Here is a 22,876-nt window from a genome sequence, read left to right as displayed (position 1 = left end):
TCTCGGGAGCATCCTATCAACAAGAGCAGGCATTGACTACGAGATCCAACCCCGCGCCAGTGCAGCCTTCGGCCGCCTGAGGAAAAGAGTGTTTGAAGACCAGGCCCTCAAAACTGTCACCAAGCTCATGGTCTACAGGGCTGTAGTAATACCCGCCCTCCTGTATGGCTCAGACGTGGACCATGTACAGTAGACACCAAGTTGCTGGAGAAATGCCACCAACAATGTCTCCAAGAGCCTACAAATCCTCTGGGAGGACAGACGTATCAACATTAACGTCCTCAACCAGGCCAACATCCCCAGCATTGAAGCACTTACAACGCTTGATGAACTCCGCTGGGCGGGCCACATAGTTCGCATGCCAGACACGAGACTCCCAAAGCAAATGCTCTACTTGGAACTCATCCACGGCAATCAAACCAAAGGTGGGCAGATGAAACGTTATAAGGACACCCTCAAAGCCTCCCTGAAAAAGTGCAACATCCCCACTGACACCTGGGAGTCTCTGGCCAAAGACCACCCTAAGTGGCGGAAGAGCATCCGGGAGGACTCTGAGCTCCTAAAGTCTCGTCACCGAGAGCATGCAGAAATCAAGCGCAGGCAGCAGAAGGAGCGTGCGGCAAACCAGTCCTACCCAGCCCTTCCCTCAACGACTGTCTGTCCCACCTGTGACGGGGACTGTGATTCTCATATTGGACTGTACAGCCACCTAAGGACTCATGCTGAGAGTGGAAGCAAGTCTTCCTCGATTCCGAGGGACTGCCTATGATGATGATGATGATGATAAATGCAGCTTGAAGCCAGAGTCACGACCAACGTTCCCGCTAAACTGTGCAGCCCGGGACTGGATTTTCCAATGTGAAATTCCGTGCATGTGTGAAACTTTGAGCCACGCAGCCCGTTAAAGGGACTCAAATTTTAAATTGGTGGGAAACATTGATCAGGACCTAACCTGTCACCAGAATGTGATTCATTGGAGTAGAGCATCTCGCTCCACTTTGCTTTACAGTCAGTAAAAGCATTACGTTTATTGCCCAGTAAAAGTTTAGTGTTGATGAGAAGCCAAAAATACCTTGCATCAGTAGTAAACTTATATCCTTGTGGTTGTAAAAATGCATCCTTAAAAGGGTTTGCAGGATCTGATTTGATGACCATTAGGAGCTTGGCCCCAAGTGGCTTGGCAGGTTGGTCAAAAAAGTAAAAGCCCTTGGGATCCAAGGGAAAGTGACAAGTTGGATCCAAAATTGGCTCAGTGGCAGGAAGCAAAGGATAATGGCCAACAGATGTTTTTGTGACTGGAAGGCTGTTTCCAGTAGGTTTCTACAGGTCCCCTGCTTTTTGTGGTATATATCAATGATTTAGACTTCAATGATTAAGAAGTTTGTAGATGATACAAAAATTGGCCGTGTGGTTGATGGTGAGGAAGAAAGCTGTAGACTGCAGGAAGATATCAATGGATTAGTCAGGTGGGCTGAACAGTGGCAAATAGAATTCAATCTGGAGACGTGTGAGGTACCATGTAATGTATTTGGGGAAGGCTAACAAGGCAAGGGAATACACATTAAATGGTAGGGCACTGAAGTGTAGAGGGACCTTGGAGTGCATGTCCACAGATCCCTGAAGGTGGCAAGCCAGGTAAATAAGGTGGTTAAGAAGGCATACGGAATACTTCCCTTTATTAACCATCGCAAAGAATACAAGAGCAGGGAGGTTATGCTTGAACTGTACAAAACACTAGTTGGGCCACAGCTAGAATACTGCGTGCAGTTCTGGTCACCACATTACAGGAAAGATGTGATTGCACTGGAGAGGCTACAGAGGAGGGACCTATTTCCCTTAGCAGAAGGGTCAATAACCAAAGGGCATAGATTTAAAGTAATTCGTCAGAGGATTAGAGAGGAGTTGAGAACTTTTTTCACCCAGAGGGTGGTGGGGGTCTGGAACTCACTGCCTGTAAAGGTGGTAGAGGCAGAAACCCTCACCACATTTAAAAAGTAATTGGACGTGCACTTGAAGTGCTGTAACCTAGAGGGCTATGGACCAAGAGCTGGAAGGTGGGATTAGGCTGGATAGCTCACTTTCGACCGGCACAGACACGGGCCAAATGACCACCTTCCGTGCGGTAAATTCCTATGATTCTATGACATCCACTGGTGCCGAGGATGTATTAAAAGTCTGCAGTGTACAGTTAGCTTAAACCTCTGAGTGTAGCAGAGTTTAAATGTCGCTGTCTATGTAAAATCTCAGCGATTGTTTCTATGAATACAAGACATGAATTTTAATAGACTAACTCTGACAGCTCGACAAATATTTAATTGTATTGTAGCTGTCAGCCTGCTCATGGGCTGTATTATCATTTATAAGCGCACCTTCTCAATGCAAGCTTGAGCCCACATCAAAAGCATTTTGTATCTGTGCTGGTGGGGGGGGGGGGGGGCATATCACACGGGTGGGTGGGGGTGGGTATATCACGTGGGTGGGGGTGGGTATATCACGCGGGTGGGTGCATCACAAGCATGTTGCATGGAAGTGCATGGAGCTTCAACTTGTGCTGCCAGCAAGTTCCCACAAACAGCAATGTGACGATGACCAGATAATCTGGTTTTGTTCTGTTGATTTGAGGGATAAATATTGGCCAGGTCATCCGGGAGAACTCCCCTGCTCTTCAAAATACTGCCATGGGATCCTGAGAGGAGCAGATGGGGCCTCGGTTTAGCGTCTCATCCGAAAGAAGGCACCTCCGACAGTGCAGTACTCCCTCAGCATTGCACTGGAGTGTCGGCCTAGATTTATGTGCTCAAGTTCCTGGAGTGGGACTTGAACCCACAACCTTCTGACTCCGAGGTTAGGGTGCAACCCACTGAGCCACAGCTGACACTGTAATTGCATAAGGGTATGTAATTTGGGTGCACTTGTGTGCATCTCCTGAAGTGGCAGACTGTGGATTTTTAATGTGGTGCGTTCCTAATCGCGTGTCATGGAGGGCAGAAGAGGAGAGGAGGACATCGTTGAGGCTCTAGTGCTTCCTCATAGGTAATGAAAATAACCAGTCAAGTTTTCCCGAGCTGCTTGTGAAGAAACCTGTGTAGACTGTCTCTGATTTTTCCCTGAGGGAATGATGATGATTGAATTGTGCCTGTACTAATACCTGCCTTAAAAAGGCTGGCTCCATTAAGTTGAAAGCCTAAACATCCAGGAGAAAATCAATATTGAGGACATTCTTCTCTTCTTCTTAGGCAATTCCTCGGAGTCGAGGATGACTTGCTTCCACATGAAAAATGAGTTCTCAGGTGACTGATGAATCCGATGCGGTACCTACAGTCTCTGTCACAGCACACCAGTCACCACACGGGCTTGACAGAGCAAGGTCTTGGTCCAGTGGCAGGGGGATCCAAGACGACTGGAGACCTGCTCTGCTGCATGCGTCTAGTGTACACACACACACACACTGTCCTCCTTCTTCCTTACAATATCCCAATACATAGAGGTATACGTACACAATTCTGTTTTGCATGTGAGTTCGTTTATCTTGCTTAAAACTCCTTTTGCCATTTATTGCAATCATCATGTTTGCCACTCACAGTGGGATAGCATCACATGAAAGGAAAGTGATGCATATTACGCAACTCTCGCCTGTCGGGAATAAAAGCCGGGCAGCAGGTTTGTTTTCTCTTGTAGTCCTTTACCACAATATTCTTGTACTTAAATACCATTAGCATCTTACCTTATCGCAAATATTAAAAATATGACATACTTTTGAACAGGTGTTGGAGAAAATAAAACTCTACATCTATAGTTAGGGCAATTACACTTGTGGGAACGAGGCTGCATTTTCAAAGATGGCTCCCGTCAGTCTCTGCCACTTGAGCTGTTGGATACTTCATTAGCGCACACAATCTCGACTGACACTCTGCAGTACTAAAGGAGTATTGGAGGTGCCATCATTAAGATTAGATATTAAGTGGAGGCCCTGTCCGCCCGCTCATTTGGACGTGAATGATCCCGTGGCACTACTGGAAAAAAGACCGAAGGTTTCGTCCCCCGCTGTCCTGGCCAACATTCGTCGCTTAACCAATGTCACTAATCCATCATATGGTCACTTCTCTCGTTGCTGTTTGTGGAGCCTTACTGTGTGCACATTGGCTGTCTCGTTTTCCTAAGTGACTACACTTATTGTCTGTAGCATGTTTTGAGATGTATGGAAGGCACTATATAAATGCTCTTTCCTTGTCCTATTACATTTGCTTTGTTTCTCAACTTTGTTAAACTAAATAAATTGCTCTAAATAACACAGTGGCTGGCAAATTAATCCTTTTTGTATCATGCCTCCTAGCATTCCCAACTTAACTTCTGAATCTTCCTATGACCTACAGCATACTGCAGCCGAGCTGGACAAGCCATCTTCTACTGATACTTTTCGACCAGTACTGTTGCTAGGGAAGGACAAGAGCAGCAGGATGACTTTGTTCCAGCTTCCTCTAAATCTGTCACTTCACTGCATAGTATCACTGTGCCATTCTCATATTTGAGAAGTATTTCGAGTTCGGGTCTCCTGCTGATAATCTGATTGAGCTGTGCAATCCATGGCACCTTTTAGTGATCTGCTTCAGTAGGAAATATATGACCCTTACCCCAGGTGATTTGATTATTCCACATGACTCATCTGGCCATTGGTCCCGGCAAAGCATTGGTCGCATGATTGCCATGAACCAAACCTTGCATTTCCACTCTGCAGCCAGTCTGAGTATTTGCCCCCCTCCCTGGTCAAAACCAGACTTCTTGGCCAGGCTTGTGCCCTGCTCACTGATCTTTCCACCCTCCCCTCATCCATGGGGGCCACTCACTTGCTCAGTACCGGGCCCCTCGCTCTGCATCTTTGTTCTCTCTCTCGGACAATGTTTGTCATCTAGGGACAGCTCAGAGTTTGGGATGTGTTAAGAAACTACTCAGTAATCATGCACACATTGTGTTGAGAGAAACAGGAATTGGGAGTAGGTCATTCAGCCTCTGAATTGTGGAACAGGGTAATCAGATCAAGGCTGAACTGTACCTGCCGTTGATCCATATTCCTTGATAGCCTTTTGTGGAAAAAGTGCTTATGTTCTTAGCCTATTTCTGTTCTTATCCTATGTCTTATGTTCTTATAAAGATCGCTAGATTTTTGGATACTAAGGGAATCCAGGGATATAGGGATAGTGCAGGATGAGGTAGAAGATCAGCCATGATTTCATTGATCGGCGGAGCAGGCTCAAATGGCCGACTCCTGCTCCTATTTCTTTTGTTCTTGGGGTGGTGGGGTTTGGAGGAGATGATAGGGAATGGTGAGGTCACAGAGGCATGTTTGGTATCATCCCCTGCGACGACCCCCCCCCCCCCCCCAAAGACTTTTCCAGTCCTGCCTCAATGTTCAGACTGGGTAAGTCGGCATTGCCCCATTTGCAGTCATCCTGCCAGATCTTGAGTTTAAACCCCCAGTCAGCCGAACCTGGCTCCACCAATGAGATCCCAGTTTATTTTGTTCAATCTGCTCCTGGCAAAATGCTACCTTCCGATTAAGGTGCAACAGGATACCTTGTCTTGATTCATCGTTCCAAAAAATACTGTGAAATCTAAATAACTTTGTTGCTAGGTTACAAGGCAGCTCTCATCTGACTGGCAATCAAATCCGTGCAAATGCCACTGACAACAATAGGAATTGCTTCCTTTGCTTTGTACAGTTTAAAATAGCTAGGGTTCAGGCACGAGGCTCCTGTACTAAATTGCAGGCGACACGGTGTGAATCAGGCAAGGTTGTTGATCAGGAAGTTAGTCAAGATAAAGGTGCTTTAGTCTACGTGTGAATTAATTTGTATACTTGGATGTTGGGAACCAAGATAATGTGTGTTTAACCGCTCGTTAGCAGTCACTAGGATATTCATGTTAGTTTCTTTGTTCATGAATGATTGACCGTATTGTCTTCAACAAGTCTAAACTGTGTAAGGTGGAACGTTTGTTAGCCTGTTTAAAAGTCGCACTCGTCACTTCTACACTGGTGCAGCCTATTTCCCATTTTCTGATGCTAAGTACACAGGAGATGTTTGTTTTCCAGCGTCTAGTTTCCCCTCTCGTTTGCCCCCGCGTGTCTGGGGGTCAGGAAGTTGGACGCTGTGGTAACGTCAGCGTTGCAAGAGCACAATAGTGCCATGTCCTGAATGCTGCAAAATCCTTGGCAGGATGCTTGCGATCCAGGGCTTGGCAGAGTTACAGACCATTAGCCCGACATACAGAACCATTTGTGTGATGTAACGAGAGCTGATCCACCAGGAATTGGGCCATGTGCACAAATCCCTCCTGCTGCACTGGTGGGAGGCTGTTGTGATAGTTGTCTGTAGCAAAAAAAAAATTCCCCAAATTCTCTCTCTAAACCCAGCAAATTAATTTTCAGTTCATAGTGCACAATATAACAGCAATTTGTATTTATATAGAGCATCTCGTGTAGTAAAACGTCGCAATATTCCAGGTCCTGAACTACATGTTGAAGGGTGGAAAATGCCTGTGCGTGGATTTTTTTAACGTGTGTTGGCTGTGGCACATCAGCCACCACACGGGCTTGACAGAGCTAGGTCTTGATCCAGTGGCAAGGATTAACCAAGACGACTGGAGACCAGCTCTGCTGCACGGACCTAATGCGCACACATCGCGGTGTGGGCTGGGCCCATGCTGCCCCTGGGCCCTCGGCTCTTCTGGGCCCTGAACTCGTGCCTCTTCTGGACCCCGATCAAGTCGCTCCACGATCACGTGCCGCTCCTGCGCCCAACCTCGCCGCTCCTGCTGTACCTGCCCTCGCTGCAATCAGCGACCTGGATCTTGGTGACGTCCAGTCCAGTCGTCTTCTCCACAGCCATCGCTCCCCAGCACGCGTTGTACCTTGAAGTGGTGGAGCCAACCTGCTGATGGTCCTTGCAGATCGGGGCTGCCGCGCCGAATGACGGGTTGGGCTGCACGCTGCTTAACATTGCCTCAGCGATACCTTCTGCATTTCTCTTCTTGTACATTGATAAGTGAATAAGGCAGGAGAGTGGAGGGGTAGGGTTAACCACCCTGTTGGGATTCAGATATAGTGTAAATGGGAAACAACCTGCCGAAAGTCACGATGCATATTTAACAAACCTCTACTTCTGAAAAGAATTGAGCTGCCTCCAAACGCCTTGACTTCGAGGAGTTCCAATCACTGAGACTTCATTCATTTTACAATTGGCTCTGGTGGATGTCATGTATGTAGACCATGTATACTAACTGTATAGTCACATAGCGTGTGACACCAGAAGGCGCTGCAGTGGGAGACCTGAGGGTCACCTGCATAGGTATACAGGGCCCAGTATAAAAGGCTGCCCACCATGCTTGTGCCTCACTCTGGAGTTACAATAAATGGGACTAAGGTCACAACAGCTCAAGTACAATAGTGGACCTCGTGGAGTCATTCATAAGAGTATTAAAGACATAACAGTAGAGTTTTTTGTTATTTTTAATTAATTCTGCACAGCCCCTCCAGAATGTTGGCTGTGCTGCCATTTTGGAATCAACACACCAACAACTTTTATTAAAACAGATATTTGTTACATCATTATACAGCACACATTTTGTTTTAAGTTGTTTCAATAAGTAGTGTCAGCTGTGGCTCAGTGGGTAGCATCCTCGCCCGAATTGGAAGGTTGTGGGTTCAAGTCCCACCCCAGGAACTTAGCCTAGATTTGTGCGCTCAACACTCCAGTGCAGTGCTGAGAGAGTGCTGCACTGTTGGAGGTGCCGGATTTCGGGTGAGACGTTAAACTGAGGTCCCATCCGCATGCTCAGGTGGATGTAAAAGATCCCATGGCATTATTTCGAAGGAGAGCAGGGGAGTTATCCCCTGTGTCCCGGCCAATATTTATCACATTGCTGTTTGTGGGAGCTTGCTGTGTTCAAGTTGGCTGCCGCGTTTCCCACATTACAACAGTGACTACAGTCCAAAAGCACTTCATTGGCTGTAAAGCGCTTTGAGACGTCCGGTGGTCGTAAAAGATGCTATATAGATTGCTACAGGAAATTTTTATCTAAATGTTCGTGATTGATCGGTTCTGCTTAAAATCCCACATGATCAATGCTTCAATGGCATTGAGAACCTTTCTGTGCAGCCCTCCATTCCTGGCCATGGCCTTAATTTTGAATGTTCTTTTCTCCGTTCTCAGTGCTGCACGGCCATCGATTGCTGAGGTTTATGTTATGAACTTGTCGTTTGTGAATTATGGGAGCTGATTTGCATCTTACAGTTTATAGCACGTTCGTGCACCGCATTAGTGGGCCACTTAATGACCCCATTCTTCTTGTAATAAAAGAAAACCTATTGTGCATGAAACACAAAATGTTAGTATGCAGGTACAGCAAGTGATCAGAAAGGCCAATGGGATCTTGGTCTTTATTGCAAAGGGGATGGAGTATAAAAGCAGGGAAGTCTTGTTACAGTTATACAGGGTATTGGTGAGGCCACACCTGGAATACTGTGTGCAGTTTTGGTTTCCATATTAACGAAAGGATCTACTTGCTTTGGAGACTGTTCAGAGAAGGTTCACTGGGTTGATTCCAGAGATGAGGGGGTTGACCTATGAGGAAAGGTTGAGTAGGTTGGGCCTCTACTCATTGGAATTCAGAAGATTGAGGCGCGATCTTATCGAAGCATATAAGATTATGAGGGGGCTTGACAAGGTGGATGCAGAGAGGATGTTTCCACTGATAGGGGAGACTAGAACTAGGGGGCATGATCTTAGAATAAGGGGCTGTCCATTTAAAACTGAGATGAGGAGGAATTTCTTCTCTGAGGGTTGTAAATCTCTGGGATTCGCTGCCTCAGATAGCTGTGAAAGCTGGGACTTTGAATCAATTTAAGACAGATAGACAGTTTCTCAGCCAATAAGGGGTTATGGGGAGTGGGCAGGGAAGTGGAGCTGAGTCTATGCTTGGATCAGCCAAGATTGTATTAAATGGCGGAGCAGGCTCGAGGGGCCGTATGGCCTACTCCTGCTATTTCTTGTGTTATGTTAAGCACGTACAGATCAGATACAGACTTTAGCTGCTTCTACATTGTCTCAACAGTGCACCTCACCCAGACTTAAAGACCCTAATAGGCCGCCAGTGGGATATTTCCCCCTCGCACACCGATCTCCGTGTGTCTGAGAAAAACTGGTGAACATTCCATTCCCAATTCTCAACTATTTTGAATTGTCAATTTGCATCCACTAGGAGCTGAGGTGAGATGACTCGGTCTTGCCTAATCTTGGATCTGTTTCTAGATGTCAGGAGTCAGCACTCTGGCTAGAACCCTGGTAAGGTCCCAGAAACAAAAGGACACTCGCCTTACGTCGCCCAGTCTTTCTGTGTTGTGTCCCTCAAATATGTCAAAGCAGTTGCACCCGATAAGCTGGCAGCGCAGTGACTTGTGTGAGGAAATGCAGCAACTATTTTTTCACAGAACAATGACGGGTTCATCTATTTTTAGTAGTGTTGACTGCATTCACCGCAAGAACTCCCTGCTTTTTCTAACAATGGCATGGGCTCTTCTAAATCTACCTGAAACAAAACCAGAGCCAGGGGAAGTAGTGTGTGTGCGCGCGTGTCTCGATTTAACATCTTGGCAATGCAGCATTCCCTCGGTACTACACTGGAGTGTAGGTTATGTGATCCAATTGGGGCTGGAACCCACAACCCTCTGGCTCCGTGCTACCAACTGATCCACGTTAACATCCGTGGAGTCTTGATGAGAAATAGGCTAACCCTGGAGTTATGCAAATGGTTTTACTCTGTACTTTCAGGTGTTTTTTCTCTCTCCCTGATTTTTTTTATTTTTTATTTTCCCTACATGATGCGCCTTTTTGTATAGTTCAGTGTGTGGTTTGCGGTGTATCTAAAATAAAATTTCATTTTCTTTTCTTTCAGGTAAAAATCTCTACACAAACGAGTATGTAGCAATCAAACTGGTGAGTACATTTAATTTTCTAAAAACAGTTTGGGATGCATTTTACTGTCGCAGGCAGGCGAATTTGAATTAATTTGTATGTGGCTGTTAGACAAATTAATTCAAATTAGCAGAAACCCTCTGGGGGGGGGGGGGGGGGTTCTGTTTTGTAATCTTACTAATGCATCTTGTCAAAATGCAATTTTGTGCATATTGAGGTGTTCTCTGTGCAATAGAATGCCCTAAATACATTTTCCAACAGTAAACTAAGGTTAAAATCCGTGTATTTTAGCTTACCCGCTGTTTGTGTTTGGCCGCCTTTCTGAAAATCTGCACCATTTTGCTTTGAGAACATAAAATAACCATAATGGAACTAACAGCCTGGTGACAGGGCTTACTCAACTGCATTTGCTTTTGCTCTGCTTTTATGTGCACAGCCTGACTGCCAAGAAGCACGACGTGCATCGTGTACTGAATAAGTTCCAGTTTTCGTGTCCCTCCTCCTGACCATTGCTACCCAGCATGGCGAGGCGGCCATTTTGTATGATGGTCGACGGGGGATGCTAAAGCAGTAAGCGGGGACTGCCAGAGTTGGTCTCTTAGCAGATGGTCACCGCACAGCTGCCGTTTGTGAGCGATGGCCAGCAGTACGACCATGTGTGTTGTATGTGGCGCCAGCATCGAATCGGACTGCTTGAGTATTTGTTCGAATAGACATCGAGTGCACCCCAAACTCTCGTAAAAGAAGAGTTGTTATATTAAAGGGAAGATGAGCTGTCTGTGCTTTTCCTATTTTGTTCATGAGGGTAATCTGCTTCCCTGTTTTGTGATGTAAATCAAGATGATGTGCTTCATCCTTAATGTATAGCGAGCAGTTTGGGCACCGTATCAAATGGGGACATCTTGCTCGAGGAAGGGAGTGCAAGAAAGACTACTACATTAATAAATGAGATTGGCACCTCCGTGATAAGGAAAGACTGAGTACTGGAGATGTTTACATGTAAACTGTATCTTAGATGTTCAATATTAATGAGCTCTCTGATGAGTGGATATGGGGTGAAACTTAGATGAGGACAACAACAACAACTTTTATTTATATAGTGCCTTTAACATAGAAACATGGAAAATAGGTGCAGGAGTAGGCCATTCGGTCCTTCAAGCCTGCACCACCATTCAATAAGATAATTGACGTCGTAAAATGTCCCAAGGCGCCTTACAGGATTGTTAAAAGACAAAACAAATAGCATCATCCTCATAGACAGTCCCGCGGAATCGAGGAGGACTTGCTTCCACTCCCAAAGTGAGTTCTTTGATGGCTGAACAGTCCGATACGAGAGCCACAGACCATGTTACAGGTGGGACAGACATTCGTCGAGGGAACAAATAAATTTGACACCGAGAGACACGAAGAAATTACGGCAGGTGACCAAAAGCTTGGTCAAAGAGGTAGGTTTTAAGCAGGAAAGAGAGGCGGAGAAGTTTCGGGAGGGAGTTCCAGAGCTTGGGGCACAGGTAGCTGAAGGCACGGCATTAGTTAGAATAGACATCAAGTGCTCCCCAAGCAAATGGTCGAGCGATTATAATCAGGGATGCTCAAGCGGGCAGAATTTGAGGAGCGCAGACACCTCGGGGGTGGGGGGAAGCCACGGTGTTGTGGGGCTGAAAGAGATTAGAGATGGGGAGGGGCGAGACCATGGAGGGATTTGTAAACGAGGATGAGAAAAAATAGGCAAAATAAACTGATGGGTGACACGCAGTTCAGAGAGAACATCTTTATACAGAGAGAACATCTTTATACAGAGAGAACATGTCACACCTTTCACATCCTCAGGATATTCTGAATTGCTTCATTGCCAATGCATTACTTTTTGAAGTGCAGTCACCACTGTTGTGCAGACAAATGCAGCAGCCAATGTTTGCACAGTAAGGTCCCAGAAACTGCAAATGAGATGAATGACAAGTTAACTCCCTACTGTTCTAAATGAAAAGTGCCGTAGAATAATTTACATCCAGCTGCAAAGGCAGGTGGCGCCTCAGTTTAATGTCTTCTGTAAAAGGCCACATCCTCCCAATAAAGAAGCGCTCCATTAATATTGCACTGAAGTGTCAGCCCAGATTGCATGCTCAAGTCCTGAAGTAGGGGCGTCAACCTACACCCTTATGACTGTGTGGCAGGGGCCTGCTGAGAGTGGTGAATAGGTAGAATAGTCCACCCAGGGAGGAAGTGGAGGATTATAAATTTCAAGATGGTAAATTTCTTCAAACTAGCTCGACACTATCCAGGACACAGCAGCCCCCTTGATCGGCACCCCATCCACCATCTTAAACATTCACTCCCTCCACCACCGCCGCACTTTGTAGATGGTACGCACTGCAGCAACTCGCCAAGGCTTCTTCGGCAGCACCTCCCAAACCCGTGACCTCTACCATCTAGAAGGACAAGGGCAGCAGGTGCATGGGAACACCACCACCTCCAAGTTTCCCTCCAGGTCACACACCATCCTGACTTGGGAATATATCGGCCGTTCCTTCATCGTCGCTGGGTCACAATCCTGGCACTCCCTCCCTAACAGCCCTGTGGGAGCACCTTCACCACATGGACTGCAGCGGTTCAAGGAAGCGGCTCACCACCACCTTCTCGAGGGCAATTGGGGATGGGCAATAAACGCTGGCCTTGCCAGCGATGCCCACATCCCGTGAATGCATAAAAAAAATATTCTAGCCCTTGGGAGCACCAGGCAAGCAGGATGATACCAGGAGTTGGGGATGCTAGTTAAAAGGAAAAGATTCGACTTAATATTGGAAAAGAGGAGACTTCGAGGTAACCTTGTGGGTATCAAAGTTGATCCACGTGCTAGGTCATGATATCCATTTTATTTGAATAGTAAGTTTCCTTGTCTTATCCCCCTGGGTTGTGCTATCATATGACTTTATGGGCCCAAGTTTCCACATGATTTGCGCCTGATTTTTAGGAGCAACTGATGGAGAAGGAATATCTTAGAAATCGCAATTCTCCACATTTTTTTTTCTGCAGTTCTAGTCAGGTAGAACAGTTCTACTTTGCAACAGAATTGTTTCTTCAAAATGGAGCGTGTCTGGCCACTGACGCCTGATTTCAAAGTTTCCACAGTGAAAACGTACTCCAAACTAACTTAGAATGGAGCAAGTGAAGATTTTTGTAGAACTGAAAAAACCTGTTCGACACATTAAAAAATCAGGCACAGGTTACAAATTAGGCGTCCAGAACGAGGTGGGGGAGGGGGGGGGGCGAAGGGAAGTCATTAAATTCTACAATAAATCCTTATTTATACTTCTACAAATATTATACAAATAAATCCAACCTGAATAAACATTTCTAAGCAAAGAAAAGATTAAATAAACCATCTTCCTCCCTGTGTGAAAGTGCTTCAGGCACGGAGAATGCTGCAGTCAGCCTGAGGCGCCCGTTCTTCCCGCAGGGAGAAGGAGGCGCCCGTTCTTTCCCGCGGGGGGGGAGGAGGCGCCCGTTCTTTCCCGCGGGGGGGGGGGGGGGTAGTAGGAGGCGCCCGTTCTTCCCGCGGGGGGGGGGGGGGGGGAGTAGGTAGGAGACGCCCGTTCTTTCCCGCCGGGGGTGGGGGGGGGGGGGGGGCGAGGCGAGAGAGGGAGGTGCCCGTTCTTTCGAGGGGGAGGGGGGTGTGCCCGTTCTTCCCGCGGGAGGGGGAGAGGGGAGAGGAGGTGCCCGTTCTTTCCCGCGGGTGGGGGTAGGAGGCGCCCGTTCTTCCCGCGGGGGGGGGGGATAGGAAGCGCCCGTTCTTTCCTGGGGGGGGGGAAAAGAGAGGCGCCCGTTCTTCCCGCAGGGGGAGGGGAGAGGAGGCGCCCGTTCTTCCCGCGGGGAGAGGAGGCGCCCGTTCTTTCCCGCGGGGGGGGGGGGGGGAGGAGGAGGCGCCCGTTCTTCCCGCGGGGTGGGGGGGGGGGGGAAGGCGCCTGTTCTTCCCGCGGGGGGGGGGAGAAGAGGCGCCCGTTCTTCCCGCGGTGGGGGAGACAGTGAGAAGGCTGCAAGTGCTGATGGCTAAAAAAAATTTCAAAAATTAAACAGCTACAAAGAACTACAAAAATGGCCGAGTGCCAATGTTTTTTTCACACTGAGCATGCGCGAACGTTCCAACGCGCACGCGCAGCGTTGCCAGCAGGAAAAAAACTAATTTAAATAGTACCCGCCTCCTCCCAGTTACAAAATCGGCGCGAGTGTCGGCTCCACCCCCCTGGGTGCCGCGCCAGGCAGACAAGGAGCTGCAGAACGCTCCAGAATCGCGATTTTTTTTTTAGGCGCGAAAAACGGGCGCCCCGCTCGGAGGGGCGCCCGTTTTTTATCGTGTGGAAACTTGGGCCCTATATTTGGTAATAAAGGTGAACTCCTGTTCATAATGGGTCTGGGATCCAATAACCGGAGAAACCAACAACACTGAACCTGAGGGACTATCTCGACCCAAAGTTTGTAATAAGATACAGCAGCCAATCTGCTATTTCACGATGTTCCACAGACTGAGTCGGGGGAAGCTTTCCAGAACCTTTTCTTGGGTGATCGAATAGATTGGGTAGAGTCTGCAATAGAGTAGATTGTGGCTACTGAGCCTCTTTACCTGTTCTGTGCTTAACAGTGTCAGCTGTGGCTCAGTGGGTAGTACACTCGCCTCTGAGTACAGGGACTTGAACGCACAAATCCAGGCTGACACTCCCATGCAGCGCTGAGGGAGTGCTGCACTGTCGGAGGTGCCCTTTTTCAGATGAGACGGATGCTCACAGGTGGACGTAAAAGATCCCATGGCACTATTTCGAAGAAGAGCAGCGGAGTTATCCCCAGTGTCCTGGCCAATAGTTATCGCACAATCAACATCACTAAAACAGATTATCTGGTCATTATCACATTGCTGTTTGTGGGAGCTTGCTGTGCGCAAATTGGCTGCCACATTTCCCACATTACAACAATGACTACACTCCAAAAGTACTTCATTGGCTGTAAAGCGCTTCGACACATCCTGTGGTCGTGAAAGGCGCTATGTAAATGTAAATCTTCCTCCTTTGACGTTTTTGCAGTGATACTAGGAAGAAGTTCTCCATTCTGACACATGCAGCAGTTGATTGATGAGTAGCTACTAGCTGTTCTGGTCGTTCCTTTACTGGATGTCCTGTAACTCCCTCACTGACCACCGCTGAGATTGGTTGGTCGCTGCATGTTTAACTGAATCCTTAATGATTGAGAAAGTGATTCTATAGTGTATACGTCACTGGACCAAGTGCGTGACGTACGAGTGAATTTTTGCGGTCCTGCAATAATGTCTGTCCTATTTGTTTTGTTTCAGGAACCCATCAAGTCGCGAGCGCCACAACTTCATTTAGAATACAGGTTTTACAAACAACTGGGGAGCACAGGTAATGAGACTGAATCTCCGAGGTTACTGTTGGAGGGAAAATACTGCCTCCGCCACAAACGTTAAAAGTATAAAATAAATCGCTAAAGCTTCAGCGATTTAAAGTGTAGCCCATGCACATTTACAAAAAAAAAAGCACTTTTGGTTTCCATTCGCTTCTGAAGCACGTTAGAACATTTTATAAATGCTTGTTGGCAGTCTGGTGTTTGCCTAGCATTGCTGCCATTTTAGAATTGGGTCTACAAGCTGATAGGCCATCGCCTCACAATTATATTACTGCCTGGCAGAGCATTACGACAACACTGCTTTCTACTTATTTATAAAACAAACACTTTATTTATTAAATAGCTGCTAGAAAATGCTAATAGCAAGCTGCCCTTTGAGCCAGTTAAAGCTTTTAGGCTACATTTCAAGCCTGTAACTCCAGCTGTTGTCTGGGGGAGTAGTGAGCTGGTCGTAACATTTTGTGGAGAGGCTTGTTGACTCTGACACTATTAGACCTAAATGCGTGGGCTTTAATAGGAGAGAAAAATATCCACAGCAAAAATCTAGAACCCACTGCACGAGTTTTTTTTTTAAAGTGTGTGTGTGTGTGTATCATCTAGGTGTCCCGAGATTCAATTGGGTGTCACTAGTACGCGGTACAAATGAAATACCCATACCTTGATAACTTGCTTATAAATAAATGATCATATTGAATGGCGGTGCAGACTCGAAGGGGCGAATGGCCTACTACTGCTCCTATTTTCTGTTTCTAAATTTGTTCTTCCAATGCTGAGTCACTTATTTTGGAGCTTTTGAGGAGGTATCTTGAATGTTAGACTCTGCGGTTCCTGGAGAATGTGCAGGAATCATACAACTAGAACCTTTCTAACATATTTATGTCTCTCTATTTCATAGAATATTCACGTGATATTGATTCCACAGTATTGTGTTGCTTTTCAAGGCCTAGGAGATAAACTTAAATTTCCCGCAGTCATGTTTGAATCCTTTCTAATGGAAGACTTTTCCTGTGGCCTTTACAACTGAATATGTTTGGTCGATGTTGGTGCAGGCAAACTTGACTTTGCTGAAATCTGACCGTGTAGTATCTGAGGTACGAGCCAGCTGGGGATAAAGCTGTGGCTCCCATCTCTTGCTATAATTGAGATGCTATCCTGGGGCAGTAGGTGAGCCCAGACTATCCAAATCATTGAATTAATCCGCCTGGCCCATCAGGTTTCAGTTGTGAATTCCAAAGCTGGCAATGCAGTACTTTTTCAGCACCTGCTTGGGATCATTGTTGCAAAGAATTACGTAACATTTTACAACATAGAAAGAGGCCATTCAGCTCAGCAGGTCTATGCCAGTGTTTGGATTTGAGTGCTTCCAGTTAAGCAACATCTCTCTTTCAAAATTCTCATCCTTATTTTCAAATCCCTCCATGGCCTCGCCCCTCCCTATCTCTGTAATCTCCTCCGGCCCCACAATCTTCTCTTCCTGCCTAAACCCCTCCACCTCTCTACCTCTCTTTCCTCCTTCAAGACGCTCCTTAAAACCTACCTCTTTGAGCAAGCTTTTGGTCACCTGCGCTAATTTCTACTTATGCGGCTTGGTGTCAAATTTTATATCTCATAATACTCCTGTGAAGCGCCTTGGGACGTTTCACCACGTTAAAGGCGCTATATAAATACAAGTTGTTATGAGTGACCATCTTATATTCATGGCCCCTCTCTCAATTGGGGACAATTTCTCTACGCCTACACTTCATAATTTTAAAGAGCTCTATTGGGTCGCCTCTGAGTTTTCTCTCTTCTAGAAAAAAGAGCTCCATTCTGTACAGTCTTTCCTGATAATTGCATCCTCTCGATATGGGTGGACACCACTATTATGGGCAAAAACAAAGAAATTAAAACACATGATCGATTGTGTGTGGTTTTTCTTTTAAAAAGCCATTTGTGTTGAAGGGATATGGATCAATCTGATCAATTAATGATGGGGATGGAGAATAAAGTTGAGACCTCTTGAACAGTAGCATAGTCCAGCTGAATGATTGTACACATGACTTTAGACTACTTACTTGTGCTAGAATTGGGAGATTCTACAGAGAGAGATGTTTGCCTGGATGCAAGCAATAGTTGGTCTGTCCTGCTGGAGATTCAGAAGCCCAGTGTTCTGCTAGCGAATGGGGGGGGATCTTCACTAACTAGACAATCATATACCTTCAAGGCGATCCCCCGAGATGTCTGCGCTCCTCTAATTCTGTCCTCTTGAGCATCCCCAATTTGAATCGCTCCACTATTGGTGGCCTTGCCTTCAGCTGCCAAGGCTCTAAGCTCTGGAACTCCCTGCTTGAACCTGTCCACCTCGCTACTTCTCTCTCCTCCAAGAAGCTCCTTAAAACCCTACCACTTTGACCAAGCTCACTTACCCTAATATCTCCATACATGGCTCGGTATCAAATTTTGTTTAATAACGCTCCTGTGAAGCACCTTGGATGTTTTACTACATAAAAGGCGCTATATAAATGCAAGTTGTTGACCATAAAGGTCAACAGTGGCGAAATCAGATAGATTCTAGTTGTACCATACAAACCGTAGAAACAATGCATTTTAATAGTATAGACTGAGTGGATTCGCTCTCCCTATTGATTGGGACATTTCGACTGACCTTGATTCATGGAATCTCTACTGCCGATCTGTAACCTCTACGAGCAAACCATACAAATTTTACAAGTGAGTGCCTCGATGAAGGGGTTTGTGCCCTTGTTCTGTGGAGTGATTGCAGATGCATCTAGCTGGGAAAACCTGAGATCTCGCTGGGTTTGTATTTAGCTTCGATATCTGCTTTTCATCCTCGCGTGTATCCTTGGGACTTCCAAATGTTCTTTTATGAAGGGGATTTAACATATTGATGCCCTTGTTAAACCTTTAATCCATCCCTGACTTTCAAAGCAGGTGTACCACAAGCTCATCCAACCTTTTATTTAGCCTTTGCAGTCTGCTACTGAATGGAAATCAGTGCCTGTAATCTCCCTTTTGAGAATTGGTGAGCCTCATGCTTTGTGGATGAGGTTCTCTGTGCCTTGCTTGGCATGAAGATGGGGCAGTCCTTTGCTCTCCTTCACAACCTCATTGTATGTAAAAGAAGAAAGACTTGCATTTATATAGCGCCTTTCACGACCCCAGGACGTCGCAAAGCGCTTTATAGCCAGTGAAGTACTTTTTGGAGTGTAGTCACTGTTGTAATGTGGGAAATGCAGCAGCCAACATGCGCACAGCAAGCTCTCACAAACAGCAATGTGATGATGACCAGAAACTGTTTTTGTTATGTTGATTGAGGGATGAATATTGGCCAGGAGACCGGGGATAACTCCCCTGCTCTTCTTCGAAATAGTGCCATGGGATCTGTTACGTCCACCTTAGAGAGCAGACGGGTCCTCAGTTTAACATCTTGTCCGAAAGACGGCACCTCCAACAGTACAGCACTCCCTCAGCACTGCACTGGAGTGTCAGCCTAGATTTGTTTTGTGCTTGAACCCACAACCTTCTGACTCCGAGGCGAGTGTGCTACCCACTGAACCACACCTAAAGTGTTTAAGGGTTTTGGCAGGATGCAGTGCATTCTTAATCAACACCCATGTCGTTTGATCAGCATTTATGGGTGCAACGTGAAGGTCCCAAACCATCAAGTCACCCTTGGAACCTGTACTTCGTGCACTGTAACAGTGAGCTGGGATAGCGTCGGGGAATGGTCTAATGGTCCTGCCTCATGAACGGCTCAAAAATAGCTGAAGGGGGCTCTGCACTTTGAATGAATATTTTTAAAAATGCTAATTTTTGTTCCAGTCCAACAAAAAAAAGTTTTTTGCATTAAATTCAAAAACAAGCAAGTTAAGCACCCCTCCATATGACTGGAAATGAATATTTAATTAGTATCCTCATTTTAATGCTTTGGTTTCAGAAGTGGTGCAGTCTTCTACCTTCGAGAAGCTAACGTGTTAAAACCTGTCCGAATTAGTTCTTTTGCTTCGAGTAATGTAAAACCATGTGTTAATTAAAGAGGAAGATTATACCCATAAAAATAAAATTATTCAGATTAAAATTTGTTAAAAGTACTGCTTAAGAAATTTTTATGTTTCATGAAGTGAGCTTTGCAATCTGTGGCATGGTGTCCAGGTTGGTGAATTTTTGGTCAAATAGAATTTGCATGTGATCTTTGGTTTTGGTGTAAGATGGTACTCCTGGTTGCCCCAAGACTTGAGAGAGTGCAGGCAACACTTTTTAAAAAGTTCATTCCTGGGATGTAGGCGTCGCTGGCAAGGCTAGCATTTATTGCCCATCCCTAATTGCCATTGAGAAGGTGGTGAGCCACCTTCTTGAACCACTGCAGAAGGTGCTCCCACAGGGAATTTCAGGATTTGAGCCAACGACAAGGAAGGAATGGTGATATATTTCCAAATAAGGTGACTGTTCCCATGAGACTGCTGCCCTTGTCCTTCGAGGTGGTAGAGGCCACGGGTTTGGGAGGTGCTGTCGAAGAAGCCTTGATGAATTGCTGCAGTGCACCTTGCAGATGGTACACAGTGCAGCCACGGTGTGTCGGTGATGGAGGGAATGAATGTTGAAGGTGGAGGATGGGGCGCCAATCAAGCGGGCTGCTTTGTCCTGGATGGTGTCGAGCTTCTACAGTGTTGTTGGAGCTGCACTCATCCAGGCAAGTGGAGAGTATTCCAGCACACTCCTGACTTATGCTTGTAGATGGTGGAAAGGCTTTAGGAGGGGAGTCTCTTGCCCAAGAATACCCAGCCTCTGACCTCATGTAGCCATGGTGTTTATTGTTACAGGTGTACAGAATACCTTGAACTAGTAAATAAGATTGTTATAAGGATACTGTTTAGTGAACCAGATTTGATTTTGGGTGCTTCTGGTAAAACTACCTTGAATAATAGTGATAAATAACCATCATAATAGCAAGCCAATAATACTCTGCATTCACTGTGATCGCAAGCTGTATTAAGGTACACAGGGAACAAACCGTGGAAAATAGAGATTGCTTGCAACAAAAAAAAAGCTCCTGTCCACTTGCCTCTATCTTTGACTGAGAATTTGTGCACAGCACTGTCTACAAACAGCAGCGACACGAATGAACAATTATTCCGTTTGTGGCAGTTGGTTAAGGGTTAAGCTTTGGCTGGGACACTTGGACGGCTCCCCTTTGAATGGTGCCATGGGGTCTTTTGCGTCCACTTGAACAGGCAAATGGGGCCTCGGTTTAACGCCTCATCCGAAAGACGGCACCTCCGGCAGTACAGCTCTCCCTCAGTACTGCACTGCAGTATCAACCTAGATTATATGTTTGAGTACTAGATGAGGGCTTCAACCCACAGTCTTCTGTCTCCAATACTGGTGCTACCACTGAGCCAAGGCTAATACTACTGACGTGTGCTGCCATGAACCACTGATACTGCTGACGTGCGTGTGTTCGTACGTGTACATTTGGGCATTTATTTTAACACTGCATTAACGGTGAAATGTTGGAATGATCCAGTAGTGGGTGAGATTGATTATTCTGTTGGGGGAAGATTATAAAGTGCTTTCTTCCACTGACACTACTGACAATTACTGTCAACTGAGCCAAGGCTGACACTGCTAACAAGTACTGCACATATCCTGACTCTCTCCAAGTCTTGCTCACCCATCACCCCTGTGCTCACTGACCTACATTGGCTCCCGGTTATGCAACGCCTCGATTTTAAAATTCTCAACCTTGTTTTCAGATCCCTCCATGGCCTCGCCCCTCCCTATCTCTGTACCCCACTGCAACCCTCCGAAATCTCTGTGCTCCTCCAATTATGGCCTCTTGCGCATCCCCAATTTCTTTTGGCCCTATCATTGGCGGCCGTGCCTTCAGCTGCCAAGGCCCTAAGCTCTGCAGTTGTCTCCTTAAACCTCACTGCCTCTATATCTCTCTCGTCCTTTAGGACACTCCTTAAAACCTACCTCTGTCACATGTTCTGATATCATCTTATGTGGCTCAGTGTCAAATTATGTTCGATAACGCTCCTATGAGAGGCGCCTTGGGATGTTTTACTATTATGCTATAAAATGCAAGTTCTCTTGTTAACCGCCCTGGTTTGTGCTGGCAGCAACTGCTAGTGTGAATGCAGCTGCTATTGCAAGCGATGTACTTGATCCCCAATGACATTCACACAGGAGGGCCGTTAATGCAGCTTTATCACAAATTTATCCTTGTATTATAGGACAATGGCTGTAATGAATGAGCTAAGAGGCTTTAGTATGCTAAATTACTTTATTGATGGAATTAAAATGTGACACGGTGACAGCTGTGTTGTGGGGCCTGCTACTCATCAGGAAAAGCCCAAATTAAAATGTTGCATTGCAGCGAAGGAGGAAATGCTGCCCAAGATGTTATTGCACTAGACAGGGTACGAAGAGATCTACGAGGATGTTGCCAGGACTGAAGAATTTTAGCTGAGGAAAGATTGGATAAGCTAGAATTGTTTCCTTTGGAACAGAGGAGGCTGAGGGGAGACTTAATTGAGGTGTATAAAATTATATGGGGCTTAGATAGAATGGATAGGAAGGACCTATCTCTCTTAGCAGAGGTGTCGATAACCAGGGGGCATAGATTTAAACTATTTGGTAGAAAGTTTAGAGGAGAGATGAGGAAACTTTTCTTCACCCAGAGGGTGGTGGAGGGTCTGGAACTCGCTGCCTGAAAGGACGGTCGAGGCAGAAACCCTCATCGCATTTGAAGTGCTGCAACCTGTAAGACTTCGGACCTAGAGCTGGAAAGTGGGAATAGGCTGGATAGCTCTTTTTCAGCCGGCACGGACACGATGGGTCAAATGGCCTTCTCCTGTGCTGTAAATTTCTACAATTTCTATCCTAGCTCTTGCTTGGTTTTGGGTTTGTAAATGGATGAACTTGGTACCAGAGTGAAACGAAATCGCCTTTTAATCCAGCTGGTACACCACACTGGTTCACCACAAATAGCCTGCACTATAGGGAAATATTGGCACTTGGTCTGCAATATAAAATGTGTTACAAAAACTAAAGTCACTGAAGGCTTCTCCACAGAGCCTGAAGATGCCAATCTGCTTCATTGAAAGTTTACAACCACCAGACTAAGTCATGTCTGTCAGCGAAGGGATCTTTCAGGGTGGATGCACTACCTGATGTAATTCCAGCTTGATTTATTTTTACATTAATTGGGTATTGGCTTTTTCCATTCTTGCAGTGCTAACAAATGATTCAGAATTTGTTTCTTACATTTGCATTTAAATTGTTCCTGAACACTTTCGGAAGGAAACCAAAAGCACCAGTGTTAAATACAGAATGTCTTGCCCTGCCAGGCCCCTTGGTGCAATCCTTAAACTTCCCATTGAAGCAAATGGATGTCTTTGCAGTGCCGCAGTGGAGACTTCAATGTGCAGATTTTGAAGTCATCCATAGCGTATTAGTTAACAGATTCAATTATGCAAAGCAGTATGTTACTC

General features: G+C 46.0%; 1 protein-coding gene across 2 annotated transcripts in view; it reads left to right on the top strand.

Annotated features, from left to right (window-relative positions):
- The window catches only part of LOC139234141 (casein kinase I), a 174,283-nt gene that overhangs the window by 47,186 nt on the left and 104,221 nt on the right, over nt 1-22,876 (top strand). For both annotated transcript variants that reach the window (XM_070865116.1, XM_070865117.1), the window contains 2 exons: nt 9,949-9,989; nt 15,307-15,376. In XM_070865116.1, the coding sequence (XP_070721217.1) occupies nt 9,949-9,989; nt 15,307-15,376 (111 nt within the window). The remainder of the gene's footprint in view (nt 1-9,948; nt 9,990-15,306; nt 15,377-22,876) is intronic.

The sequence above is a fragment of the Pristiophorus japonicus genome, chromosome 21, assembly GCF_044704955.1.
Source record: "Pristiophorus japonicus isolate sPriJap1 chromosome 21, sPriJap1.hap1, whole genome shotgun sequence".
Taxonomy (NCBI): domain Eukaryota; kingdom Metazoa; phylum Chordata; class Chondrichthyes; family Pristiophoridae; genus Pristiophorus; species Pristiophorus japonicus.
Note: the sequence above shows the minus strand (reverse complement) of the source record. Positions and strands in the feature narration are given on the sequence as shown.